General features: G+C 44.7%; 2 protein-coding genes across 3 annotated transcripts in view; one reads left to right on the plus strand and one right to left on the minus strand.

Annotated features, from left to right (window-relative positions):
• PLXNC1 (plexin C1) overlaps positions 1-2,924 on the plus strand; it is a 201,728-nt gene extending 198,804 nt beyond the window's left edge. Inside the window, exons 28-30 of the mRNA XM_060195546.1 lie at positions 223-363; positions 979-1,053; positions 2,046-2,924. Coding sequence (XP_060051529.1) covers positions 223-363; positions 979-1,053; positions 2,046-2,150 — 321 coding nt within the window. The 3' untranslated portion in view covers positions 2,151-2,924. The remainder of the gene's footprint in view (positions 1-222; positions 364-978; positions 1,054-2,045) is intronic.
• Positions 2,925-5,110: 2,186 nt separating this feature from the next.
• CEP83 (centrosomal protein 83) overlaps positions 5,111-24,851 on the minus strand; it is a 94,009-nt gene continuing 74,268 nt past the window's right edge. Inside the window, exons 12-16 of one of the 2 annotated variants that reach the window (XM_060195545.1) lie at positions 23,588-23,745; positions 20,929-21,058; positions 12,566-12,669; positions 8,807-8,996; positions 5,111-5,732 (exon numbers count right to left, since the gene is read on the minus strand). In XM_060195545.1, the coding sequence (XP_060051528.1) occupies positions 5,628-5,732; positions 8,807-8,996; positions 12,566-12,669; positions 20,929-21,058; positions 23,588-23,745 (687 nt within the window). In that variant the 3' untranslated portion in view covers positions 5,111-5,627. Of the gene's footprint in view, positions 5,733-8,806; positions 8,997-12,565; positions 12,670-20,928; positions 21,059-23,587; positions 23,746-24,851 lie in introns of those variants that run through there. The other variant, XR_009550878.1, reaches the window with a different exon arrangement.

A 24,851-nucleotide genomic window follows, 5' to 3' on the forward strand; every position in this document is an offset into this window, starting at 1 on the left:
GATAGGAGCAAATGTTTTAATTCAGGCTTTTTTATACGACTATTAGCATGGACGATGATTGAAGAAGGTTCCATTGTTACAGTGACTCGAAATCATGCAAAAATAGTCATTTTAATTCTCTTGTGAAAAGAAGGCAGAATATATTAGCATTCAACCTGCCTAAAAGTAAGTGACTCGCCAGAACTATGCAGATAGCAGCCAGTCATTCATTTTTGTTTTCAGGAAGCACCAACTAATAAACTACTTTATGCTAAGGACATTCCGACCTACAAAGAAGAAGTCAAATCTTACTACAAAGCAATCAGGGATCAGCCTCCATTGTCATCTTCAGAAATGGAAGAATTCTTGACTCAGGAATCTAAGGTATTGCTAGGAAGTAGAATTCACTCATCAGTGGAACTGAATAAATGGGGGAGTTGGGTGGGCGGTGGCGCAGTGGGTTAAGTGTAAGTGGTGTGAAGCCCAAGGACCGGCGTGGTGTGAGGATCCCGGTTCGAGCCCCCGGCTCCTTACCTGCAGGGGAGTCGCTTCACAGGTGGTGAAGCAGGTCTGCAGGTGTCTATCTTTCTCTCCCCGTCTCTGTCTTCCCCTCCTCTCTCCATTTCTCTCTGTCCTATCCAACAATAACAAGGGCAACAAATTGGGGGAAATGGCCTCCAGGAGCCGTGATTCGTGATGCAGGTACTGAGCCCTAGCGATAACCCTGGAGACAAGAAAAAAAAAAACAAGGACAAAGGTGCAAACACAAAGTTGGATGTGTCCTTTTTTTTCTTGGGAGGTAGGATTGGCTTTGGGAGCCTAGTGCACCCTAGTGGGGAGGGACCTACGTTGGAGGTGAATGTCCTGTAGACACCCGTCACAGGGCTGAGAAGCTGGGCCTGTGTGTGGCGACCATAAACCATTACCCTCTTCCATTAAAAAAAAAAAAAAAAAAAAAAAGCCTTTCATCAGCTTTCAACAAGCCTTTCTCTCTTTAAGAAACACGAAAATGAATTTAATGAAGAAGTGGCCTTGACAGAAATCTACAAATACATCGTAAAGTATTTTGATGAGGTAAGATTTTACAGTAGATTAAAAATCCATTATGGACCCGTGAGCAGGATTTGGTTGTAAAGCCTTCTCTAGCTCTCAGGGCCGATCCGGCATCCCAGATGGCCACACAGGCCAGGAAACCTGTCTGAGATGGGGGTCCCGGCAGCACGCCTCTGGGCCGCCCTGGATTGACATTAGCGCTCACGGGGCTGAAGTCACACTCAGCGAGTGGGGGCCTCCTGAGCAGGGCCAGCTCAGGCCTGATGGGACCAGGGAAGCCAAGCTTGTGAAATTGCCGAGGTTCTGTCCTCAGCATCTGGCGACATTTCTAACTTGACTATTCCAATCAACCGGTCTCCTATGCTGGAGCCTCCTTAATATGGATGTTTTTTCTTGGGGAATTCACACACAGTTATCAGATGCACTGTTTGCAAATATGTTAATCCCCCCCTTCCCTGATTCCCCCCACTCAGTCATGCTGGGCCAGGCTATCCATGTCCATGGTGAGAATAGCTCACCATTTCCATTTGCTACTTGAAGATCAAGTGAAGCGCTAAGGTAGGGTAGAGGCAATGAGTTCCTTAACATGATGAGCATCCCTCTCCTAGGGGCCAGGGGAGGGGCCACGCTGTCCAGGAGGGAGGGCAGTATTTCATCTCTGCTCCGGACCCCCTCCCTGCCTGCTGCATTTAACAAGGACTCCTTGCCCTGCATGCTGGCTGCCCAAGAATGCTTGTTATGTTTGGAATGGCTGTGGGTCTCTGAAGTCTGGCCCCTCCCTATCAGTAAGCAAAGAGTTGGTATTTCTTGCGAGTTTCTATTTTAAGCCAAAGTGTTGTTGATCCTGTGATAATGACTTAGCAAAAACAACTTGCAAACTGAGTATGTAAATGACTGAAGAAAATGCTGGCATCTGTTTCATACAGATTTTACCACTCACAGCATCAGGAATAATAAAAATACTGTGATGCTCAAACCGTAATATCTAAAATAACTGTTCTGGTTATCAACAGATTCTAAACAAACTAGAAAGAGAACGAGGGCTGGAAGAAGCACAGAAACAACTCTTGCATGTGAAAGTTTTATTTGACGAAAAGAAGAAATGCAAGTGGATGTAAGTGCCCTGGGCCCCGGCTCAGGCTGGCAAAGTCCCTCAGACGGCTTGGGAGCAGAGCCGCTCCTGGAGCTACTCATGTCGTTAAAGGTTTTAAGTTTGCACATAGGTTCCACTTTGAGCACCGTCTTTCCAGAGGCCAGGGCACACGCACAGCTTTCCAAAAGCGACCTACCACTGTGCCTGTGCACATTGTGGGCACCCTTCTGTAAAGCGAGCTGGGGTGGTTGATGCAAACAGCCTCCTTGTTTACAGAGAACAGGGCCAGTAACAAGTGTCAGTATTGGGCTAGTCTCCACTTAAGCACAATGATAGAAGTGGTTTAGTTGGGAAAGGACAGCTCGGTAGCACTCGTGACTACACCGCACGTCTGCAGAAAAGGGACACTGCCGATGATCGTGAAACGATCATCGTGACGTCGTGAAACGAGGCATCTGGAAACAAGGTGGGGGTGTTAGGGCAGCCTCCAGGTTCCCGGCATTGAAACTTGCCCCAGGAGTTCTTGGAAAGGCTGGCGGCAGAATTTGGTAGTGTGTACATTTAGCATTTGTGAGTGTGTGTCTGTGTTTTTAAACCAAAAACTAACAGTGTTGCAACATTGTTGAAAGGGCTCGTGTTTTTTCAGTGATAACTGCACTCCACCAGACACTCCATGTCCCCCGGGGGCTCTAAAGCAAGGAGAAGGAAGTAGGCTTTATTTCAGTGCAACAGCATTGGACTCCGGACACTGTCCTCAATCTGTGTTCCTTTTGCATTTTATTTTTTCATACTTAATGTGTTTGACAGTGAATGTTCGCTATTGTAAAAATAAATTTGTTTATAAACTTTGATCAGAACTACCTGTGAAAGAGTAACTTATTTCCTTGCTCCTGTATTTCTATATTAGTGTCTCCTTGCTTTAGATTGCTGGTGAACCCTGTGATTATAAATACTTGTGTGTGATTTTAAAAGCATACATTTGACATGTCATGAAATTGCTGTCCACACTGGAGTATTATATACGATATATATATATATATATATATATACACACACACACACACACACACACACATATATATATATATATATATATATATATATATATATATATATATATATATATTTGAGGCCCAAGGCCTGAAAAAATACTAGTATACAACTTGGTATCTTAGTCTTACTATGTACTTTTTGAAAGTATTCCTCACAGGAGAAAAAAATTAAAAATACCCATTTTATTCTTCATGCCTTTCTTTTTAAAGAACTCTATCCAGTTATACTGTAGTCTTTTTATTGATTTTTTTATTCCTGACCTTTTGCTGCTCATGACCAATTTTAATACCACTGTGTTTTCTTGCTGTTAAACCAGAAGCAGAAAGTGTAATTGGCAACACTCAAACATCCCTTACGGCACCTTTACCCTTGGTGCTCCGAGTCCCAGAGAGAGGGAACAAAATCTTTCAAGTAGCAAAACATTGATCACACATTCCTGGAAATCTTTTATCAACACTGTATGGGATATCAGGATTTAAGTGTGAACTTATCTTAGCTAAACGCAGTGCTTTCTTGCTCCTCAGTATCTGGCAGAGTGAGAGGCGATACCTCAGCAAACTGATCAGAGACAACAAGTAGCTATTTCCCTGCCCGGCACTTTCCCAGTCCCACTGCTTCCGACCACTGTCTGTCCGCTGGACACACCTCAAAAATACTACCAAACCGGTTACTTACAGCATGAAAATGAGAGGTCTGGTCCCTGTCCAAGGCTACTACAGTCTTGATGTGAAGGCATTCCTAGGAGAACAGGAGCAGAGTTCAGAGCCAGGGGTAGGCGAGTTGCCCAAGACTTCCCCTTCCTTAGGGTACACCGAGATGCTAAGGAAACAAAAGGCTCAGACACAGCTTTCTTTACCAGACTTTTAGTAAGTGCTCCATGAGGGTGTCCCTGTTCAGCTCCCTGGCACGTGAGTCCAGCGTGGAGACTTTGGGCAAGTCACTTACCTCTTTGTGCCTCAATTTCTGTATATTTTCTAGCCTACCTCACCGAGGTGGTGTAAAGATTCGCTGATGTATGCAGCGTGTTTGTCAGTCCTCCGGTGGAAAGCACTAGCTAGATCACGTTATGGGGGTCACGTTAGCCAAACACAGCAAGTGGCCGAATGACATGTGCTGAGGACAATCAGTCACTGGGTCTACACTCAGCAGCGACCAGAGAAACAAATGGCAAACAGCTTCTATTTTCAAGTTTCTTTGCATATTTTTGGTGCAAAATAATTCATTTATAAACTTTCTTTCCTAGCACTAGTGTCTACAGCAGCATTTTAAAATTTATTCTGTTACCTTTTCCGTATTAGGGATTTAAAGTCTATTTCTTATTGTAAACCTGACTGAAGCTGTCCTTGGAGATGTTTTAAATGTCTATATCCAAAAATAAACATTTTGATGGAAGTGTGGCTTGTGTTTTATTCTATGTGGATCCATGGAAATCAACTGCTTTTCAGGAAGGCGGTGTCTCTGTACACCTACCTGAGTTCTAGTTGGTTTTCTAAATACTATCATGGGCTAGTCCACTACATCCCTGGCTCCACTGATGATCTGGACTTTTGATCACCAAGATTTCGGGATGTGAACATTCCATGTCAGGCTGGAGCTCTGTCTTGTTGACTTGAAGTGATTCCAGCAGAATCCCTCTAAAAGATTTTAGATAAAGTAGCAAATGATAACATTAGGAATGAACAGAAACAGAACATTAATTATTTGGTTAGATCCCAAGTGGTGGGAGGCAAAATTAAATATTAATACTACTTTCAAGGGACCCCACTGGGTTCACATTTCATAATGAATGGCTTTTAAAAAATGTAGCCACAGGATTTAATTATTTGTAGTTTATTTTTCTACTAATTCTAACCAAATGTCTAAGTCACTGAGATCTATGATGTTAAATACATACTGTTAGGTTGAAAGAAAATTAAACACAAGACAATACAGTTAGATATAAAAATATTTATTAAGCCCTTTATAAATTATGTACACACTGCTTTTAGAAAATGTAGCATTCAATAATGTAGATATAGTTAGATTAACTTTTTTATGCTACTTTTTAGATTGTCATCTGTTTTCAAGTACTAGAAGTTTATAACTCTTGTATACAGTAAGAAAATCATGACTGGCCCTGCTAGCTGTCAAGCATCTCAGAGCAGAGGGAATCCAGTAAGGACATGTTTCAGAAGAAATGTGTCCACAATTCTACCAAGTATAGAATGATTTTAAAACCTGATTCCCTACTTAGTTCTTTTTACTCTCCCAAAGGGTCACAATAAGCATTCTAAGTATCTCTGAGACTGCTGAAACGTTTCTCCTAAGATCCGCCCGTCAGTCACAGTTTGCGGTTACGACCTTGCTTGAGGTACACTGAGAACTTTGGCAAACAGTAATAAAGTGTGGAAGCTTCAGGCTTTACTGAGTCACTGATTGCACCCCCTTTCCGGCCATTTCTCCAAGGACATCATTCCCCAGGAGATCCGAGTTCCTCGAGTTGTCGTCTTTGTGTCGTTTCTAGTTCTTCTAGTCTTTTACGGAGCAGGGAGAGCTCCCTTTGATGTTGTTCCTCCTTAAGACCATATAGAAAAAGCACAGCAAAGGAAGCTTAGGAAACTGGAGGAAAAGGTGCAGCCTGTCTGCCTCTTACTTAAGGCTGTAACATCTGGCAAGGGGAGATGAGCAGTTAAAAACATCAACATGGCAGGTGGCGCAAAGCGCAAGCACTGGCAGAAGGATCCCGGTTCAAGCCCCCGGCTCCCCACCTGCAGGGGAGTCGCTTCACAGGCGGTGAAGCAGGTCTGCAGGTGTCTTTCTCTCTCCCTCTATGTCCTGTCCAACAACAATGACAGCAATAACAACTACAACAAGGGCAACAGAAGGGAATAAATAAGTATTTTTAAAAAAAACTATCAACATGGGGGGTCAGGCGGTAGTGCAGTGGGTTAAGTGCACGTGGCACAAAGCGCAAAGGACCAGCATAAGGATCCTGGTTTAAGCGCCCAGCTCCCCACCTGCAGAGGAGTCGCTTCACAGGTGGTGAAGCAGGTCTGCAGGTGTCTGTCTTCCTCTCTCCCTGTGTTCCCCTCCTCTCTCCATTTCTCTCTGTCCTATCCAACAACGAGTGACATCAACAATAACAATAATAACCACAGCAAGGCTACAATAACATGGGCAACAAAAAGGGGAAAAGATGGCCTCCAGGAGCAGTGGATTCATGGTGCAGGCACTGAGCCCAGCAATAACCCTGGAGGCAACAACAACAACAACAAAAGCCATCAACATGGGTTAGACCATTTGTTAGCTCCTGTTTTGTCTCCTGCCCTAGGCTCTGCCTTAAGAAAAATCTAAAGTGTGTTCTTGTCTAGGTATAAAATTCACCACAGAAATCAGTCAGCAAGTGTCTTTCCAGGCTGGGAGTATGGATCCACCTGTCAATGCCCATGTTCAGCGGGGCAGTAGTTACAGAAGCCAGACCTTCCACCTTCTGCATCCCACAATGACCCTGGGTCCATGCTCCCAGAGGGATAGAGAATGGGAAAGCTATCGGGGGAGGGGATGGGATGCAGAGTTCTGGGGATGGGAATTGTGTGGAGTTGTACCCCTCTTATCCTATGGTTTTTGTTAGTGTTTCCTCTAAAAAAAATTGAAAAAAAAATAGGAGGGGTCAGGGAGTAGCATGGTGGGTTAAGCACAAGGACCAGCTTAAGGATCCCGGTTCGAGCCCCCGGCTCCCCAACTGCAGGGGGGGTCGTTTCACAGGTGGTGAAGCAGATCTGTAGGTGTCTATCTTTCTCTCCCCCTCTCTGACTTCCCGTCCTCTCTTGATTTCGCTCTGTCCTATCCAACAACAACAACAATAATAATAACCACAACAACAATAAAACAACAAGGGCAACAAAGGAGAAAAAAAATAGCCTCCAGGAGCAGTAGATTCACGTGCAGGCACCACTGAGCCCCAGCAATAATCTGAGAGGGGAAAAAAAAACGAATAGGAAAGCTATCAGGATGGGATGGATGGGATACGGAGTTCTCGTGGTAGGAATTGTGTGGAATTGTACCCCTCTTATCCTATGATTTTTTTTTTTTCCTCCAGGGTTATTGCTGGGCTCGGTGCCTGCACCATGAATCCACCGCTCCTGGAGGCCATTTTTCCCCCTTTTTGTTGCCCTAGTTGTTGCAGCCTCGTTGCGGTTATTATTGCCATTGTTGACGTTGCTTTGTTGTTGGATAGGACAGAGAGAAATGGAGAGAGGAGGGGAAAACAGAGAGAGAGGGGAGAGAAAGACAGACACCTGCAGACCTGCTTCACCGCCCGTGAAGCGACTCCCCTGCAGGTGGGGAGCCGGGGGCTCGAACTGGGATCCTTACACCGGTCCCTGCGCTTTGCGCCACGTGCGCTTAACCCACTGCGCCACCGCCCGACTCCCATGATTTTTTTAAAAAAATATTTTATTTATTTTTAGTGAAAGAGGGATACAGAGAGAAAGATACACAAAGAGAGCTACCAGAGCACTGCTCAGCTCTGGCTTATGGTGGTGCTGGGGACTGAACCTGGGACTTTGGAGCCTCAGGCTTGAAAGTCTTTTGCATAACCATTATGCTGTCTCCCCAGCTCTATCTTATGATCTTGTCAGTGTTTTCATTCTACAAATAAAAATCAAAAATCAAAAATAAACCTTCAGCTTCTGGGCATTCAGGCATAGAAACTCTATGCTCTGGGGCCGGGTGGTGGTGCATCTGGTTGAGGACACATGTTACAATGTACAAGGACCCAGGTTCGAGCCCCCAGCCCTCATCTGCAGAGAGAAAGCTTCATAAGTGATGAAGCAGTGCTGAAGGTGTCTCTCTTCCTCTCTATCCCTCCCCCTTTCCCTCTTGATTTCTCTAACCAATAAATAAAGATAATTAAAAAGTTTTTTTAAAAAAAGGGTCTAGGTCTATGACATCTTTTAGACAATGAAGTTAAATAGTATTTTACTATAAACTAAAGCACATGTCTGAAATTCACTAAATTCTTTAGTGCTTGCAATATGACGAAATGTATTTATGCACAATCATCTGAAAGTCATCCAATCGCCTTGGTTCCTTCAATATCTCAAAGATCTGACATAGCAGAGATGGCCCAGGTTCTGGAATCCTATGGATCGGAATCTGACCTCAACTCTGGTCTCACACAGTAGCAAAGGAAGGCCTCAGGGAAGTCACATTACCTCAGGTGCCATGTCTGTGGGCACAGTGCCTTGTCCTCACAGCACGGATGACTAAGGCTAATGAAAGATTCCATGGAAAGACACAGGCCACGCTGCCTTGACACATGCTGGGTAACTTCTGAGGTGTCAGGAGTGACAGACTAGCTAAAGACTCACCACCATCAAGTGTCTTCTTTCCTACTGCTCAAGATCTCACTTCCAGCACCATCACTAAAAGATCACATCAGATCCACTCTGACGCCCAGCAAAACGCTCTAGTGTACTGTGAGGAGGCGGAAATGGGACTAGCTGGGTTTAACTGGGTATGGGCCATAGTCTTCTGGTTAATTCCACCACTGATGCTATAGTCACGATCACAGACTTTGAGCCTACTGCAGAGGCAGGAGCTACAGAAGCATCTGCCAGTCTCCACCCGGCAGAATACGCTGGATACCTGCATGTGAGGAGGGAACGACAGCTCCGCGCCTGGTACTAAGGTTGAGGGCTGGAAGCTGACCGGGTTGATGGCTACTGTTGGTGGCATGTTAGGAACCAGAATCAAACTTCGGAAATCGTTATGTCTTCTCTGTATGTCCTTCAGTCTTTTTTGAAGCCTCGTGTATTCTTCAAATGGGACGTTTTGTCTTCAAAAGAAAAACCATTCCTATCTTCAGTATAGTTAGTTAGACTCTACTGAACAGTATGAATCACAAAATGTCATTTTAAACTGGAGGCTTTAGGGAGTATGAGAGTCATCAATCACGTGCAGACACAGTTAGTTCTCTTTGTAAACACAAGTGTGACGACACACACGGCACTTAAGCCCAGGCACTGCTGCTCTGACTCTGGCTGATTCACCCCCTTGGGCAGGCACCCGGGAGGCCCATCCCCAGAAGGTTGCTAGGACGGCACAGCACGCAGAGCGGGTGCTGGCTAGGATGATCCCCACAGCCCAGAAGGCCTGGGCTCCAGGGAGTCCCAGCCTCAGCTGCCCGGAGCGTAGCGCCCGCCAGGCCCAGCTCACGTTTTATCTGCCAGTTAGTCAAATGCTACGTGCATTTACTGGTATTTCCACTCCACTTCCACAACCCGTGAGTCCTAAAACTAAAAGGAAACACCTAAAACGAAAATCGCACCTCACCTTATAAAAGTGATCAAACCGAAGACTGGGGACCCAGGGGGTGGCACACACTGTGTGTGCAGAGTACTAAGCGCAAGGACCCACGCAAGGAGCTAGGTTCGAGCCCACAGCTCCCCACATGGAGGGGGAATGCTTCACAAGTGGTAAAGCAGGTCTGTAAGGGTCTGTCTCTCTTCTTCTCAATCTGCCCCCTCCCCTCTCAATTTCTCTGTCCTATGAAAAATAAATAAATAAATAACGGATTCATATTGCTGGCAACCAAGCCCCAGGGCTAACCCTGGAGGGGGAAAAAAAAAAAAGACTGAATCTTAAGAGATGGCCATTACGACATGTGAAACCTTGTTGGTATGCTTTTAAAAACCCCTTCTGTTTCATTTGGTTTAAATCCCCCCTGCTTAACACTGCATTCTATTTACATAACCACTGCCATCTATTTACATAAATCACTTTTACATTTACATAAAGCACCACCCTCCCTCCAGGGCATTGGTGGTTCAGTGGTAGAATTCTCACCTGCTCCGCCCCCTCTCCTTGTCACACCCTGATTTGCACCAGTCACTTTTCTCTCCGCCCTCTCTGTGTCACATCCTGTTCCCACCCTACTTGGGAAGTATATATAAGGACAGCATTGTTCCTTTTAGTTAGTTGTTAGTTTAGCTTAGCTTGGTATAGCTTGCGCTGCGTCCCGCATGAATAAAGAGATACTGCCTACAGCCCAGCCGTGAGTCTCTGGTCATGTGTCCCCCAGCCCGACAAAACCTAGTCTAGTCTAGTCTAGTCTAGTCTAGTCTAGTCTAGTCTCACATTGTTCACAATGTTCCTTTCTCTTTTCTTTTTTCTTTCTTTCTTTCTTTTTTTTTTTTTTTTTGGCCTCAAGGGTTATTGCTGGGGCTCGGTGCCTGCAGTACAAATCCACTGTTCCTGGAGGCTATTTTTTTCCCTTTTGTTGCCCTTAGTCGTTTATCATTGTTGTTGGATAGGACAGAGAGAAATCATGAGAGGTTGGGAAGACAGAGGGGGGAGAAAGACACACCCGCAGTCCTGCTTCACCACTTGTGAAGTGACACCCCTCCCCCCTGCAGGTGGGAAGCTGGGGGCTCGAACCCAGGATCCCTGAGCCAGTCCTTGTGCTTTGCACCATGTGCATTTAACCCACTGTGCTACCGCCCAGCCCCCACAATGCTTCTTAAATTAGTTAATGATACTACCCAACTTCAAGGAAAAAGTGACATGGGTGTTAAAAAAAGTAATAGTAATTTAAAAAAATCTTTTCAGACCTTCACAAATCGTCATTTGGACTAGACCTTTCTGAGCATCCACCCACACCCTAATCAAATGAAGTTTCAAATTCAAATCTCTACTAACTGATTTGGCCATAGGTACCCACTCTTGAAATGGTAATATTTCAAAATTAATGGCTATGGAAAAGGCAGTAAGTTGAATTTCATTTTATAATTAATCTAATGGATACTTTTTATTGTATCAGATTTTATCTGAACTCCATACTCTAAGCTTTTTGGTTTGTCATTCTTACTGCGGAGGATGTTAATAGTCTGAGTGCGGCCACTGACACTGGCGCGATTTCCTTATGCACCAGGACCTCAGAGCTCTCTATGTGGCTACTTTTTCGGAACAAAATTCACACTGATAATTCCATAGTCAGAAACATCTAGAGTGCTCTAAAAAAAAGAAAAGAAAAAAAAAAAAAAACACGAGGGTCAGGCGGTAGTACAGCGGGTTAAGCGCACATGGTGCGAAGCGCAAGGACCAGGCGTAAGGATCCTAGTTGGAGCCCCCGGCTCCCCACCTGCAGGGGGGTCTCCTCGCAAGCAGTGAAGCAGGTCTGCAGGTGTCTGTCTTTCTCTCCCCGTCTTCCTCTCCTCTCTCCATTTCTCTCTGTCTTATCCAACAACATCAATAACAACAACAATAATAAACACAACAACGATAGAAGAACCAGGGCAATAAAAGGGAAAAAAATAAATAGCCTCCAGGAGCAGTGGATTCCTGGTGCAGGCACGCTCGCCCAGCAATCACCCTGGTGGCAAAAAAAAAAAACAAAAAACCAGTTTCACATTTTGGTAATAACTAGTCCAGAAACACCAGCACACACTGTGAAATCTGTCCTTGATATTATTATGCACTTTTTAAAAAAATTGCTGCCAGGTTAACACTGTAGTATTGGAGGTCAGTGCTAGCACTATGAAATCACTGCGCTCAATGGCCATTTTTCCCTTTTCTTTTTTTTAACCTTTCTAATTTTTATTAAATAGGATAGAGAGTAATTGAGAAAGGACAGGAAGATAGAGAGAAAGACAGACAACTGCAGACCACTTCATGAGCACACCCCTGCAGGTGGGAAGCTGGGGCTCAAACCCGGGGCCTTGTACTTGGTAACAAGTGCACTTAGCTGGGTGCGCCACTGCCCAGCCCCTGCCATGCACTGTCCATTACTCTGACTGCTAACGGCTACCTGCAAAGAGCTGAATTCTAAGCCATCTAGACTCAGCCAGACAGGTCACACACCACCACTGCTATTAAATCTTCCCTGCTCAAAAACGGTAACGATGCAGACGGACATGAAAAACCAGGACACATAACCACTACTGCTTTCCCACACCGAGAGACCAAAGTCTGATCTCATTCAGAAAATAAGCCATCACTGCAACTGTCTCATCAGCAAGAACTCTGACCGCTCTTGGTCACCACAGCCAGTCACTGCACCAAAGTCACTGACCTTTCCTGTCGTTCCAACCATGACGCACACACCCAGTCCTGCTAGAGACGTGCTGGCTTGAAGGGACACTGAGTCAGGGAGAAGCAAGGACAAAGGCCAAGTTTGCACGTGGCTCGCACGCCTGAGGCTCTGAGCTACAGGCTAAGGTGCTGGCACCTCCTGACGCCACAGCTGCGCAGAGCCCTACTCCCTCAGACAAGTGATGCATTCTTTTTAAAAAAGTACAGTGAATAGTTTTAGAATGATTTCAAATGTATAGGTAAAAAAAAGTTCACCTCAGAGTTGCAGAGTATCGAAAATACCACAGGGAGCAGACAGACACACAAACACCTTACCTATTTAACACCTGATTTTCTGTCTCTAGTTCTTCTCTCTTCGCCTCCAAGACTTCTACTTTCTCCTGCAGCCTTTTCAATTTGTTTTCATGTAGTGATTTTCTCTAAAGAGAAATGATTAACATGAACAAGCAGGTTAATATGTAAGCTGCCATTGGACTAACCTATGTAGTGAATATTTTACACATCAAAAATTTAACTTAGAGATGAGTATCTTCTGAATACTAGGAGCAAAGATTAATTAAAGTATTATTCTCAGTCACGAACACAACTATCGTGAATATCAAACAAGAAAACATATCAGTAACTACACTGGTGCAGATGAAAAGCTAAAACCTCTCACATGAGACTTACTCGGAGCTCAGGGGAGAAGGGGATGTTACCCTTTCTCACTAATTTACTGAACCCAGGCCCAAATTTCTGTGCCGTGTCAACGCTTTACAGATCTGTTTACCTAAAAGCTGCTTGTCTTGGCCATTTCTTCGCATACCTTTGGGGTCCTGTCCATATGATATTAAAGCTGTTTTTCTACTGTTAATCTATCTTATGTCAATGCAATGGTTAGACCGGCCAAGTAGCCCAGAATGGGAGAGAACCAAAGATGAAGAGAATCTGACCTAGGATGTAAGTCACAGGAATGAAAAGAGTGGGGGAGAAACATGGGGAACATCAGAAGGAATTCACAGGCCCGAGTGACTGTACAGAGTTCACTGGAGTTTCTGCATGTTTCCTCAGTGCACAGCAGACTTCTAGGCTGCACAACACATTCAAAAGATATTTTATAACTATTAGGCTAAAGTCTATTGCTTTGAAAAAAAAAAACCAAGCTCAAAGGAGTCAGGCGGTGGCACACCTGATTAAGCACACGCAGTACTAAGCGCAAAGACCTGAGCAAGGATCTGGGTTTGAGTCTTTGCTTCCAACCTGCAGGGGGGAGTCGCTTCACAAAGCAGTGAAGCAGGTCTGCAGGTGTCTGTCTGCTCTCTCCCTCTCTATCTCCCCCTCCTTTCTCAATTTCTCTCTGTCCTATCAAATGAAAAAAAAAAAAAAAAAAAAAAAGGCCTCCAGGAGCAGCGGATTCATAGTGCTGGCACCAATCCCCAGCAACTGGAGGCAAAAAAAAAAAAAAAAAATCAGCACTGGGGACTTGCAGGAGGCATAGCCGTGGAGTAACAGGGAACAGAACTAATCACCCCCAAAACAAAAAAAATACCTACAACTATTGAACTTAACAAAACTCACCAACTACAGCAGAGACTTCCAGAGAAGCACCACAGCTTCCGCCACCAATGATTCTACCTGACTTTGCCGGGCAGACGACCTCCCCAGAGCCCTGCTCCACTAGGGAGAGAGAGACAGGCTGGGGTATGGACTGACCTGCCAATGCCCACGTCCAGTGGAGAAGCCAGTACAGAAGCCACACTTTCCACCTTCTGCACCCCATAAAGAATTTTGGTCTGTACTCCCAGCAGGGGAGAAATGTTAGGGGAAGATGACCAGAGGGCTCTGAACTCAATTCCATCAGGACCCGGAGAGAGGAAAAAGAAAAAGGGATGGACATTTCGAAAGTGGTAATAGGTGTCGGTGTGACTTAGGAACTAAGAGAAGGTGGGACCATGGGCAAGTATGTATACACAGGGAGTTTACGGAATAAAAGTCAACCCATATCTGCAACCTTGAGAGAACTGCTGTAGCTTCCAATGCAGGGAACGGGGACACAGAAAGAACTTTGGTGGAGGGGACAACGTGGAGTTATACCTGTTATCTTATAATCCTGTAAATCAATACTGTCACTAAGAAAATTAAAATTAAAAACAGCATTTAGTAAAGTATTATTTCAAATACAGATCTTAAGGACAACAAGTTGTCACTTCAAGTGCTTCAAAAGGAAAAACAATTCGCTGCTCAGACCAACGGACTTCTTTACATACTCACACCTAGACAATGTGTGGGGAGAAACGCACAGAGAAGTCATCAGTCACAGAAGGGCATCCATCTCGAGATACCTAGCCAAGCTCTGCCAAACAAATCAGCACAGCATGGCGCCGATACATAAAGACTCAGTCTAAAAACACTTAACAGATAGAAGACTTGGGACTTAAGAGCTGGGAGCTGTAAGTAAATAGAGGTGGCAATGAACCACCTTAGCTGTCCAGCTTGGGCGGGGCAGGGGAGGGGAAATAAAGTTTTTACTCCTTGTTATGAGAACCTCTCACAGGAGAGTAAGGGGTCATAATTTCTGCCCTACTGTTCATATTTTGTGGATGGGTTTAAGTCTTGACTATGTAAGAAATTTGTGGCTTTTGCGGTTTAAAGAATCTTTAAAAAGTCTGGGTGATTTTTTTGTTTGTTTGTTTTAGGAATTTTAAACTTTATTCAGGAAAACTGAGAACACACACATGTTGGATTACAGGTGGACGGGGGGGGGGGGGGAGAGACCACACCCATAACACTAGTTTATATCAACATCCAAGCCCCTCTTGCACCTTCAGAAGCCAGACCTCCCACCTTCTGCACCCCATCAGAATCTTTGGTCCACACTCCCAGAGGAATACAGAATAAGGAAGTTTCCAATGGAGGGGATGGGGTACAGAACTCTGGTGGTGGGAATCGCACAGAATTGTGCTCCTCTTATCCCACAATCTTGTCACCATTATTAAATCACTAAAAAATAAAGTATTTTAGACTTGTGAATCTCATTTATAATTTTCACACGGAAACAAATTTTAACTAACACGGGGAAAGGCTGGAGTTTAGTACAAAATTCAAAGAGCCACCCTGCAAAAAGAACAAGGGACTGAGAGGAGTGCAGACTGCAGGTCACGGTGCTGACTCTTACCAGTCAGGTGAGCACGCGCTGGGCAGACCTCACGCTCTGACGGTGCGCAGGCCAGGCTCAGTCCTGGCATCACGCGCCAGGTGCTGCGCGCTCTCTCCCTTCTGTCCTGTATCTCCCTCCCTCTCTATCAGAATGAAAGTCGAACCAGAAGTGGTGAAATCATGGATGTATGAAGTCCCAGTTCCACAAAAAAAGGTAGGATCTGAATGCCAAAATCTCTTTCTGTCCTATAGTTAAATACAGTAACATTTTTTAATAGTATCTCTGTGTTACAAATATTGTGTTGTTCCACTTGAATTGAACTGAAATTGTCAAATAGCTAAGGAAGGCAGTGTTCCACATAGTGGGCCCATTCTGGGTCATCAGTACTCACTGAGCTGAGCTTAAAAAATTACCTATGAGGGAATCAGGTGGTAGCTCAGCGGGTTAAGAGCACGTGGCGCAAAGTGCAAGGACCGGTGTAAGGATCCTGGTTTGAACCCCCGGCTCCCCACCTGCAAGGGAGTCGCGAAGCAGGTCTGAAGGTGTCTGTCTTTCTCTGCAGGTGTCTGTCTTTCTCTGTCTTCCTCCTCTCTCCGTTTCTCTCTGTCCTATCCAACAACGACGATGACATCAATCACAACAACAACTAGAACAATAAAACAACGAGGGCAACAAAAGGGAATAAATAAAAAAAATAAAAAGTGTTGGTATGCTTCTAAAAACCCCTTCTGTTTCATTAGTTTAATCCCCCCTGCTTAACACTATTCTATTTACATAACCGCTGTTAACAAGCACCACACTCCCTCCAGGGCATTGGTGGTTCAGTGGTAGAATTCTTGCCTGCTCCGCCCCCTCTCCTTGTCACACCCTGATTTTCACCAGTCACTTTTCTCTCCACCCTCTCTGCGTTGCATCCTGTTCCCACCCTACTGAGCTAGTATATTTATAAGGACAAGATTGTTTGTAGTGTTAGTTTAGCTTAGCTCGGCTTAGATTGTGCTGCGTCCTGCATGAATAAAGAGATACAGCGTACAACCCAGCCATGAGTCCCGGGTCGTCTGTTACCCGCCCGTGAAGCCAGCCCGGTGAAAACAACAAAAAAGGCCTCCAGGAGCAGTGGATTTGCGGTGCAGGCACCGTGCCCGGCGATAACTCTGGAGGCAAAAAAAAAAAAAAAAAAAAAAAAAAAAAGACCTGACTTAAATTTTAATCCACAGATGACATTTTAAATAGTGAAGGCGGGGGGGGGGGGGCAAGAAATAGCTTGCCCAGTAGTACGTGTACCCTGCCAGGCATGAGGCCCTAGGCCCGAGTCCAGAAACCAAACGTGAGCCCTATGAATAAACAGCACTGGAGAGGCTCAGCAGTGACGGTAGGTGCTACAGAGTCTCTCTCACCCTTTGTCTAAGGAACAGTGACTGCATGGGAGGCCACTCAGCATCAGCGGGCATGCGTCAAGCTCTGAATTCACTCTAGCACTACTTTAGGAAATACAAACAACGTGGTGTGTGTGTGTGTGTGTGTGTGTGTGACTCAGGGGCCATGTGCTCTAGGTCACCAACCCAGAGCAGCCTTCTGTCTTCTCCAAAACCGTGAGCAAGAGACCAGAGCACCACTCCACCGCCCGCAGTCTAGCTGTGTGCTCTGTCGCTCTCACCTGCCGCTAGGGATAGAAAGCAGGGCTCCACACACGCTGGTCCCACCCTCCGGCACCACCCTGACCCCAGGAGACGCTGATTCTCGTGGTCCACACCCATCGGGACAGGTCTCTCACAGGAAGAACCTGGAGTCCCAGGTCGCGATGCACATGGAAGCACTTTGCAGGCTTCTGAAAGTACCAGCACCCTCTCCTCTTTCTGGGACACCTATGGTGAGCTGACAATCTCTCCAACCACTGGAGGCCACTGATTCCAGAACAATCAACCCAAACGAACCTCAGTTATCAGAACCTGGTCTCTAGGATATTTAGCTTTAAAATATCCCCATCAAAGTTCTTCTGTGGAGGCTAGGTGGTGGCTCACTTGGCAGAGTATACACACTACCATGTCTGAGCACCTGGGTTCAAGTTCCTGCTCCCCACTTGCAGGGGGGAAGGTCCACTATAGAAAACAATAATAATAATAATAATGATAATGGGAATGATGGAGTTGTGTAGGCACCAAGCCTCAGTTACATATAACCTCTTATAATTTTTACTGTTTCTAACTAAAATACAGCTTAAGAAATTTCAAGGTTACAAAAGTACATGGAAGTATAAGCAGGATTTCTGTTGTTGAGCCAGATGTTGTAGTGCGCGGGCCGCAGAGATGAGAGAGAGGGGGTCCGGAGCGAAGAGGAAACACAAATCTTTATTTGCGCTGGCACCTCAGAGTTGGGTGCTAGAGAAGCAGGTTGGGCCACGCGGAGGTAGAGAAAATGGCCGCCTCACACAGTAACCTTTCCTGCGTCTGAACACCAGAGTGGAGCACAGGCAAGAGAACGAGGTGCGGAAAACAAAGGGTTTTTATAGGAGCAGCTTTCGCGAGAATGGGAAGGGGGAGGAGTAACCAGAGCACTCCAGGATAGGATGATAACTCTCGTGAGAATGGGAGGGGGGAGGAGTGACCAGAGCACTCCAGGGTAGGATGATAACTCTCGTGAGAATGGGAAGGGGGAGGAGTAACCAGAGCACTCCAGGGTAGGATGATAACTCTCGTGAGAATGGGAGGGGGAGGAGTAACCAGAGCACTCCAGGATAGGATGATAACTCTCGTGAGAATGGGAGGGGGGAGGAGTAACCAGAGCACTCCAGACATCGCGCGGGGGATATAGACAATGTCCTGAGGGCACAACATGGCTGAACAGGCACTCCGAGAATGTCCCAACTCTCCAGGGAACTAGCAGTAGCCTGAGGGGACAACATGGCAGATGTGACTGCATCGGCACAATTTCCCAGCAGATTTCTGAGATCCCAAGATATAAAAATTGCAGCGAAGTCCACTAGCAGCCGTATACCGCTCAGTATTTGTAGGACGGAAGGATCACACACTCACACACACCCCCCTCTAGTGTTTACATTTGAGTATAAAAATGCCAGAATTCATATAGACTAACTGCTGTTTTTAGACCTCAATGCCATACTGCTGTTAGCATTGTAAGAATAGGAAAGCAATATTCAGATAAGAAGTAGGGAAGTAATAACTTTGAAACTACTCGTGTTATCACTCCAACTATCAGGACACATTTGACAGTTATATCAAAAAATATAAGTAGGCCACTAGAAACAAAGTTTTGGGGCCCCAGATTCAGAATGTCTAAGTGATACCCAGGCCTCCCCTGCAAACATGAGAGCCAGCCAGCCTTCCCAACACACAGACACTGAGACACTGCCGTGTGTTTGCCTAGAAGCACTTTCCTCTTAGATCTCTCCCCTCCCCACAAGCACTGCAGGTACAAGGAAACTAAGTGCAGACTTAACAAATCATTATGACTCTCACACTACCATACTCCCTCTCTCCATAGAGATCTTCTGGAAAGTAACTGCTGAAACACAGCCACAGTGAGTCATGGCTGCTGGCCATAATGTATTTCATGGGTTTTGTTGAAGCAGAGAAAGCATAAACCCCAACTTATGAGTCATCTGATTACATCATTTTCATGATGCTCTGAACTATTTCCAGGGAAACAAAGTTCTGGAGGGAAAAAAATGCCAGGATGAAACTTAGAAAGCAGAGTGACTTTGGGAAGTGTCACGGCAACTGGAGGAGTCCTCAAGGCAGGGGTAGGGGACGCCTGAGACGTCTCGAGAAGTAATTTGCTCAGTGTCTGCCAAGGCAACCATAGAACCCCAAATTCAATAAATCTAGGGGCTTTTCCAATAGAGAAAGATATAAACAGACCAACCTGCCAAAGACCATGGCCAGTGGCGAAGCAATTACAGAAGCCAGACTTTCCACTTTCTGCACTATCAACAGAATTTTGGTCCATACTTCCAGAGGGGTAAACATTAAAGGAAGATGACCAGAGGGCTTTGAACTCCGAATTTCATCAGGATCCAGAGAGAGAAGAGGGAAGGGGGGGGCAGAGGGAGAAGGGGAGATACTCAGAAGTAGTAGGCATAAAGTAGAAAGCAAGAGAAGGACCATAGGGGAAAAATGGATACATACATATACATATATATACACACACACATATATACATATACATATTTTAATATGTATAGATAGATATAAATATAGAAATAACTGTCAACCCATATCTGTGATCTTGGAAGGACCACGCAGCTTCCAATGAAGGGAATGGGGACACAGAACTCTGGTGGTGGGAAAGGTGTGGAATTATACCCCTGATATCTTAACAGTTTTGTAAATCAATACTAAATCACTAATAAAAAAAAAAATCTAAGGGCTCCTCTCACAGCAACCTTAAGTACTGCTATTTCAACTGATAATTTTGTATGGCCCCAAATGATGTTATAAATATTCAAATGATTCTTGGCAGAAAAAAAGTTCATCACGGCTCTACAGAAGAACGATACTTGGCTCCTACATGTCACAAAATATTTTAACCACAAAGCAATGATACCAGATGTAGTTAAGGAGCAGGGAAGACAGCATAATGGTTACGCAAAAAGACTCATCAAGCCTGAGGCTCCCAGGTCCCAGGTTCAACAACCCCTCCCACAATAAGCTAGAGCTGGACCATACTGTGGCGTGTGTGTGTGTGTGTGTGTGTGTGTGTGTGTGTGTGTGTCTGACAGAACAAACAGTAAAATAAAAGTAATAGTTAAGTATAGGTGAAATAGGCCTAGTTAACCAGTAGGTGTCCTTTTCTAAAACGAAGACTCCAGATCTCACCTGCTATAGTCTTACCTTTAGGTTCTGGATTATTACACAATTTGTTCTGCTTTATATGTTAACTGCTTTTTATCCACCAGGTTCCAGACGCTATCAAGATGCCAACCTGACTTCCCTGGACAGAGGACCTCACCAAGGTGTCCTGGAGCCCCCCTTCTCCAGAGCCCTGCCCCACTAGGGAAAGAGAGAGACAGGCTGGGAGTATGGATCCACTTGTGAATGCCCATGTTCATCAGGGAAGCAATTGCAGAAGCCAGACCTTCCACCCTCTGCACCCCACAATGACCCTGGGTCCATACTCCCAGAGGGCTAAAGAACAGGGAAGCTTCGAATAGAAGGAATGGAATACGGAACTCTGGTGGTGGGAATTGTGTGAAATTGTACCCCTCTTATCCTACAGTCTCATTATTAAATAATTGTTTTTTTAAAAAAAGCTAAATTAGACTTGTATTATATATAGTGTCTACATATAGAGAGAGAGTCTCAAAACTTCACCACTGGAACATATTCTCTGTGGGAAACCACGTGCTGGCTATGAAGAGACGCGTCTGTGATTTAGATGGAGACGTGCCGAGTAGCTGGAGTTTCCCTGATTCTGTTAGGTTAACAAAATGAAACGTTTAAGTGTCAAATCAAACCTAAATCCACCTAATCACACATTTTATTCTCCGACAGCAGTCAGCTATACTTTCCTAAGGATGACTCGCCTTTTTCTGAGCAACCGCAGCTCGCTGCAATTTCTCCTTGGCTTGGCTATACTTTTCTTCTCTGTCTGTGATGCGTTCATGAAGCTTATGCTTTTCCTCCAACCACTGTATCTGTTTCTCTTCCAGTGTCCTAGTGGGAGAGAATGTATGCAGAACATGAAAGTTAACTCTTAGAACTAGACAGATAATGTCACAAGGGAGCAAAGTAAACTCACTACCTGTCTCACCCACAGCCTTAATCATGCAGTGTGGATAGACAGCATAGCCACATACCTGTTAGCATGGTCACTGCTGGTTCTGTCTGACTGGGCTTGGAACAGTGTGCTGATAGCAGCTACTGGCTTGCTTAAAGAAACACCTAGAGAGGGGCCAGGCAGTGGCACATTGGGGGAAAGTGCATGTTACCATGCACAAGGACCTGGGTACAGGTGCCCGGTGTGTGTGTGTGTGTGTGTGTGTGTGTGTGTGTGTGTGTGTGTGTGTGTGTGTGTGTGTGTGTGTGTGTGTAGGGTGTAGGGGGGTTACGCACGTCACAAAGAGTGCTACACATGCCTCTTTCCCTGCCTCCTCCAGATTTCTCCCTGTCTTGTCAGGAAGGAAGGAATGAGAATGGAAAGGGGAAGGGGAAGGAGGGAGGGGAAAGGAAAGGAGAAGGAAGGAGGGAGAGAGGCCTAACTAATGGCAGGATACTGTCTAAGGAGTACAGAGCCATGTGATGCTACACCAAGCTACACACATGTGGCCTAGCTGAGCTGAAGCCCAGCAGAGGCAAGTCTTAACGCAGCGTGCTTTCTGGCTGGAGTGTAAGTTCTATAAATGAACTTTAAGGTGACATAATTTTTATCTTTAAGGCTTTCCTAGGTACTCTATACTATTGTTATTACCATTACTGGAAGTAGAACAAGTATAAAACCATTTTCTGCCAACCACTCATTTACTGTTTTCTGATTTATAGTTCTGTGAATAACATTCAGAAAACAGTGATGGATTAAATTTGCTAGCTATATTGTCAGAATTCTTAAGCATATTTTAACCAAGTATTTTAGAAGTCTAAGATATAAATTTCTCTTTTTTCCCCCCTCAAAACATAAGCAAAATAATTCAAGTCCTACAGGATATTAATATATTGTTGAGGGAAAATACTGTTATTTCATTTCCTTAAAAATTCAGTCACATACATAATACCATGGGCAGACCTTTAAAATATAAAATAACAAAAAACTTAAAGAGATTTGTGTGACAATATGGGCTTCAGAAGAACATACCTGAAAAGCACAATGTTCTGTAGATTTAAATAAAAACTTCTAGTGTGAACATTGTATAGAGACGAGGAAAACATACAGGAGTAGGTATCTATCAAACCTAAACATAGTTTCCAGAGAAGCTACGATCCTAGACACCATCGGACAAGTTCACCACCTTTCTGTTTACTGCCCTGGTTTCTAAGAGCTCCCAAGAGAAAGCCAGAGGCTTCGCTGCTGGGCACAGGGTCTAGGAAATTCTCTCCAGCACATTAGGGCGATGCTACTGAACGCTTCACACAAAAAGGGATTGGAAAAGGGGGACAGACTTAACTGGCGCTGCTGTGGCAAATTCAGGCCGTGAGACCATCAGAGTGAAAAGGTCAGAGGCTAGCAAGGCTCACGTGAAAGCACACGGCACGCATGTGCAGAGGTACTGAAGGCACATGACACGCATGTGCAGAGGTACTGAAAAGGAGGTCAGAGGACAACCTCTGAACTACCACGATGACGAGAGGGAGGAAACTGCAAGCAGAACAGGTCTTGCTTTTGCTCTGTGTATTTCCACGCCTCTGAATAGTGCACTGTAAAATGGACTCTTGTATTGCTTAGCCTTACATCCCTATAAAATAACCAAGAGATTAAGTTTGAGGATTGGACAATAAAAAAAAAATCATAAAGTGAAAAACCAGTAAGTTACATTCTGGTTCTAGAAAGTAACTTTTTGGGGGCCCAGGAGGTAGCACAGCGGGTTAAGCACAGGTGGCAAGATGCACAAGGACCCGGCATAAGGATCCAGGTTCGAGCCCCCGGCTCCCCACCTGCAGGGGAGTCGCTTCACAGGCGGTGAAGCAGGTCTGCAGGTGTCTTTCTCTCCCCGTCTCTGTCTTCCCCTCCTCTCTCCATTTCTCTCTGTCCTGTCCAACAACAGCAGTGGCAACAATGACAACAAGGGCAACAAAATGGGAAAAATGGCCTCCAGGAGCAGTGGGTTCATAGTGCTGGCACTGAGCCCCAATGATAACCCTGGAGGCAAAAAAAAAAAAAAAGTGAATTTTTTGCAGGGTTTTGTCTCGCTTTTCTTTCTCTGGCACTCACAAGGACAACTCTGATATTTGAAAATAAAGCAAAGAAGTTCCTTTGTGAGGATTATTCCGAACACTATGGTCAGACAGCATTTTAAGGTTGTTTTTCACCGTCTCACTTCTCCGCACCACACACACAATGTTTCAGTCCATAAACTCATTCTCAGAAATAGAACAGTGACTAAGACAGTATTTGGAATTGGTTCCCCTATGTGTGCCAAGAAAACATTGAACATTGAAATCCTGAAAACATTATATATATTATATACATATAAACACATAGATAATTTTCTAAATCAGGAATACTTTGTACATTAAGAAAGAACAAATTACTTTTCAACTTCTAGTTGTGCCTTTTCAGCTTGGCTTCTTAAATTTCGGCATTCCTGTTTTAACCTCTCCACCATTTCCTTTAGCATCTGGTTTGAATTCAGCAGTTCATTCTCTGATTGTGCAAGGGAGGTCACTTGGATCTGCAAACTACTGATTTGCTTAAAAACAAAAGGAAGAAGAGACACGTAAGGCCACTAAACAAATGCAGCTTCCTTAAAAGTGTGACAGAGTCAAAGACTAATAAGCACTTTTTCTTCACAAATGCACCTTCACCTGACGTGCCCTTGAAGATACTCTTACATCAGACTAGCAACTGAAGCGACTCAGATCACTTCCTGACTGGAGAGTATAAAGAGCCATGCTCTTCAGTCTTCCACTGAGTCCTCTTATTCTCAAAAGAAGCAGGTCACAGCCAGGTGACGCTGCACTCAGTAGAGCTCCCGTGTTACCATGTATGATGACCTGGGTTTAAGCCCCGGGGCCCCACTCGCAGAGTGGAATTTTCGTGAGAGGCTAAGCAGAACTGCAAGTATCTCTCTTCTCTCTTTCTCACCTTCTATCAGAATGGGACTGGTGGGATTTTGCAGGAACCAACCCCAGTGATAACCCTGGTAGCAAATAAAAAATATAATAACCTCAAATAAATAATCAGGCCTGAAAAGCTACTGGGGATGGGAGGAAAGAAAAAATTCAACATCTATAGACTCTTACTAGATTTTTCTTTAGTAGCCTAGGAGAGAACAGATTTTTAAAATGGGTCAAATGGAAACGTTCCTAAGTTAATATGTTCCTTTCTTCCATTTCCACATAACCTGTGATCAACAAGCCCGTCCTACACTTTGTTCTCTGCTCAAGAAGCCAAGAGGGTCACTCCTCCATTGCTTTTAGGAGATTTCCAAGCATTCTGACACTCAGTGTTTGGCACAGAAGTGCTTTGAGAGAAGCCCAGTGAATGGCAGGGACTCCTAAGCCCCTAAAGACACGTACGGACTGCAAAACACCCCTCACCTTCTTCACCTTCATTTAACAATCTTTTGAAAAGGATGGACTCAACTAGAGGTCAAAGGCCAGGAAGGTTTATGCTTTTAAGTTATAGCCCAATACATTCATTTGTCACACACTTGTACCTACTTCCTCCACAATTCACCAAAAAATAATTTTTTTCTTTATCACTCTCAGTCAAATAACTCATTATGAGACTCAAAACTCTGAAGAAACCACCTTCATACAGTCTTTAGTCAAGAAATTCATAAATGAGATATAA

This window comes from Erinaceus europaeus, chromosome 7, assembly GCF_950295315.1.
Source record: "Erinaceus europaeus chromosome 7, mEriEur2.1, whole genome shotgun sequence".
Taxonomy (NCBI): domain Eukaryota; kingdom Metazoa; phylum Chordata; class Mammalia; order Eulipotyphla; family Erinaceidae; genus Erinaceus; species Erinaceus europaeus.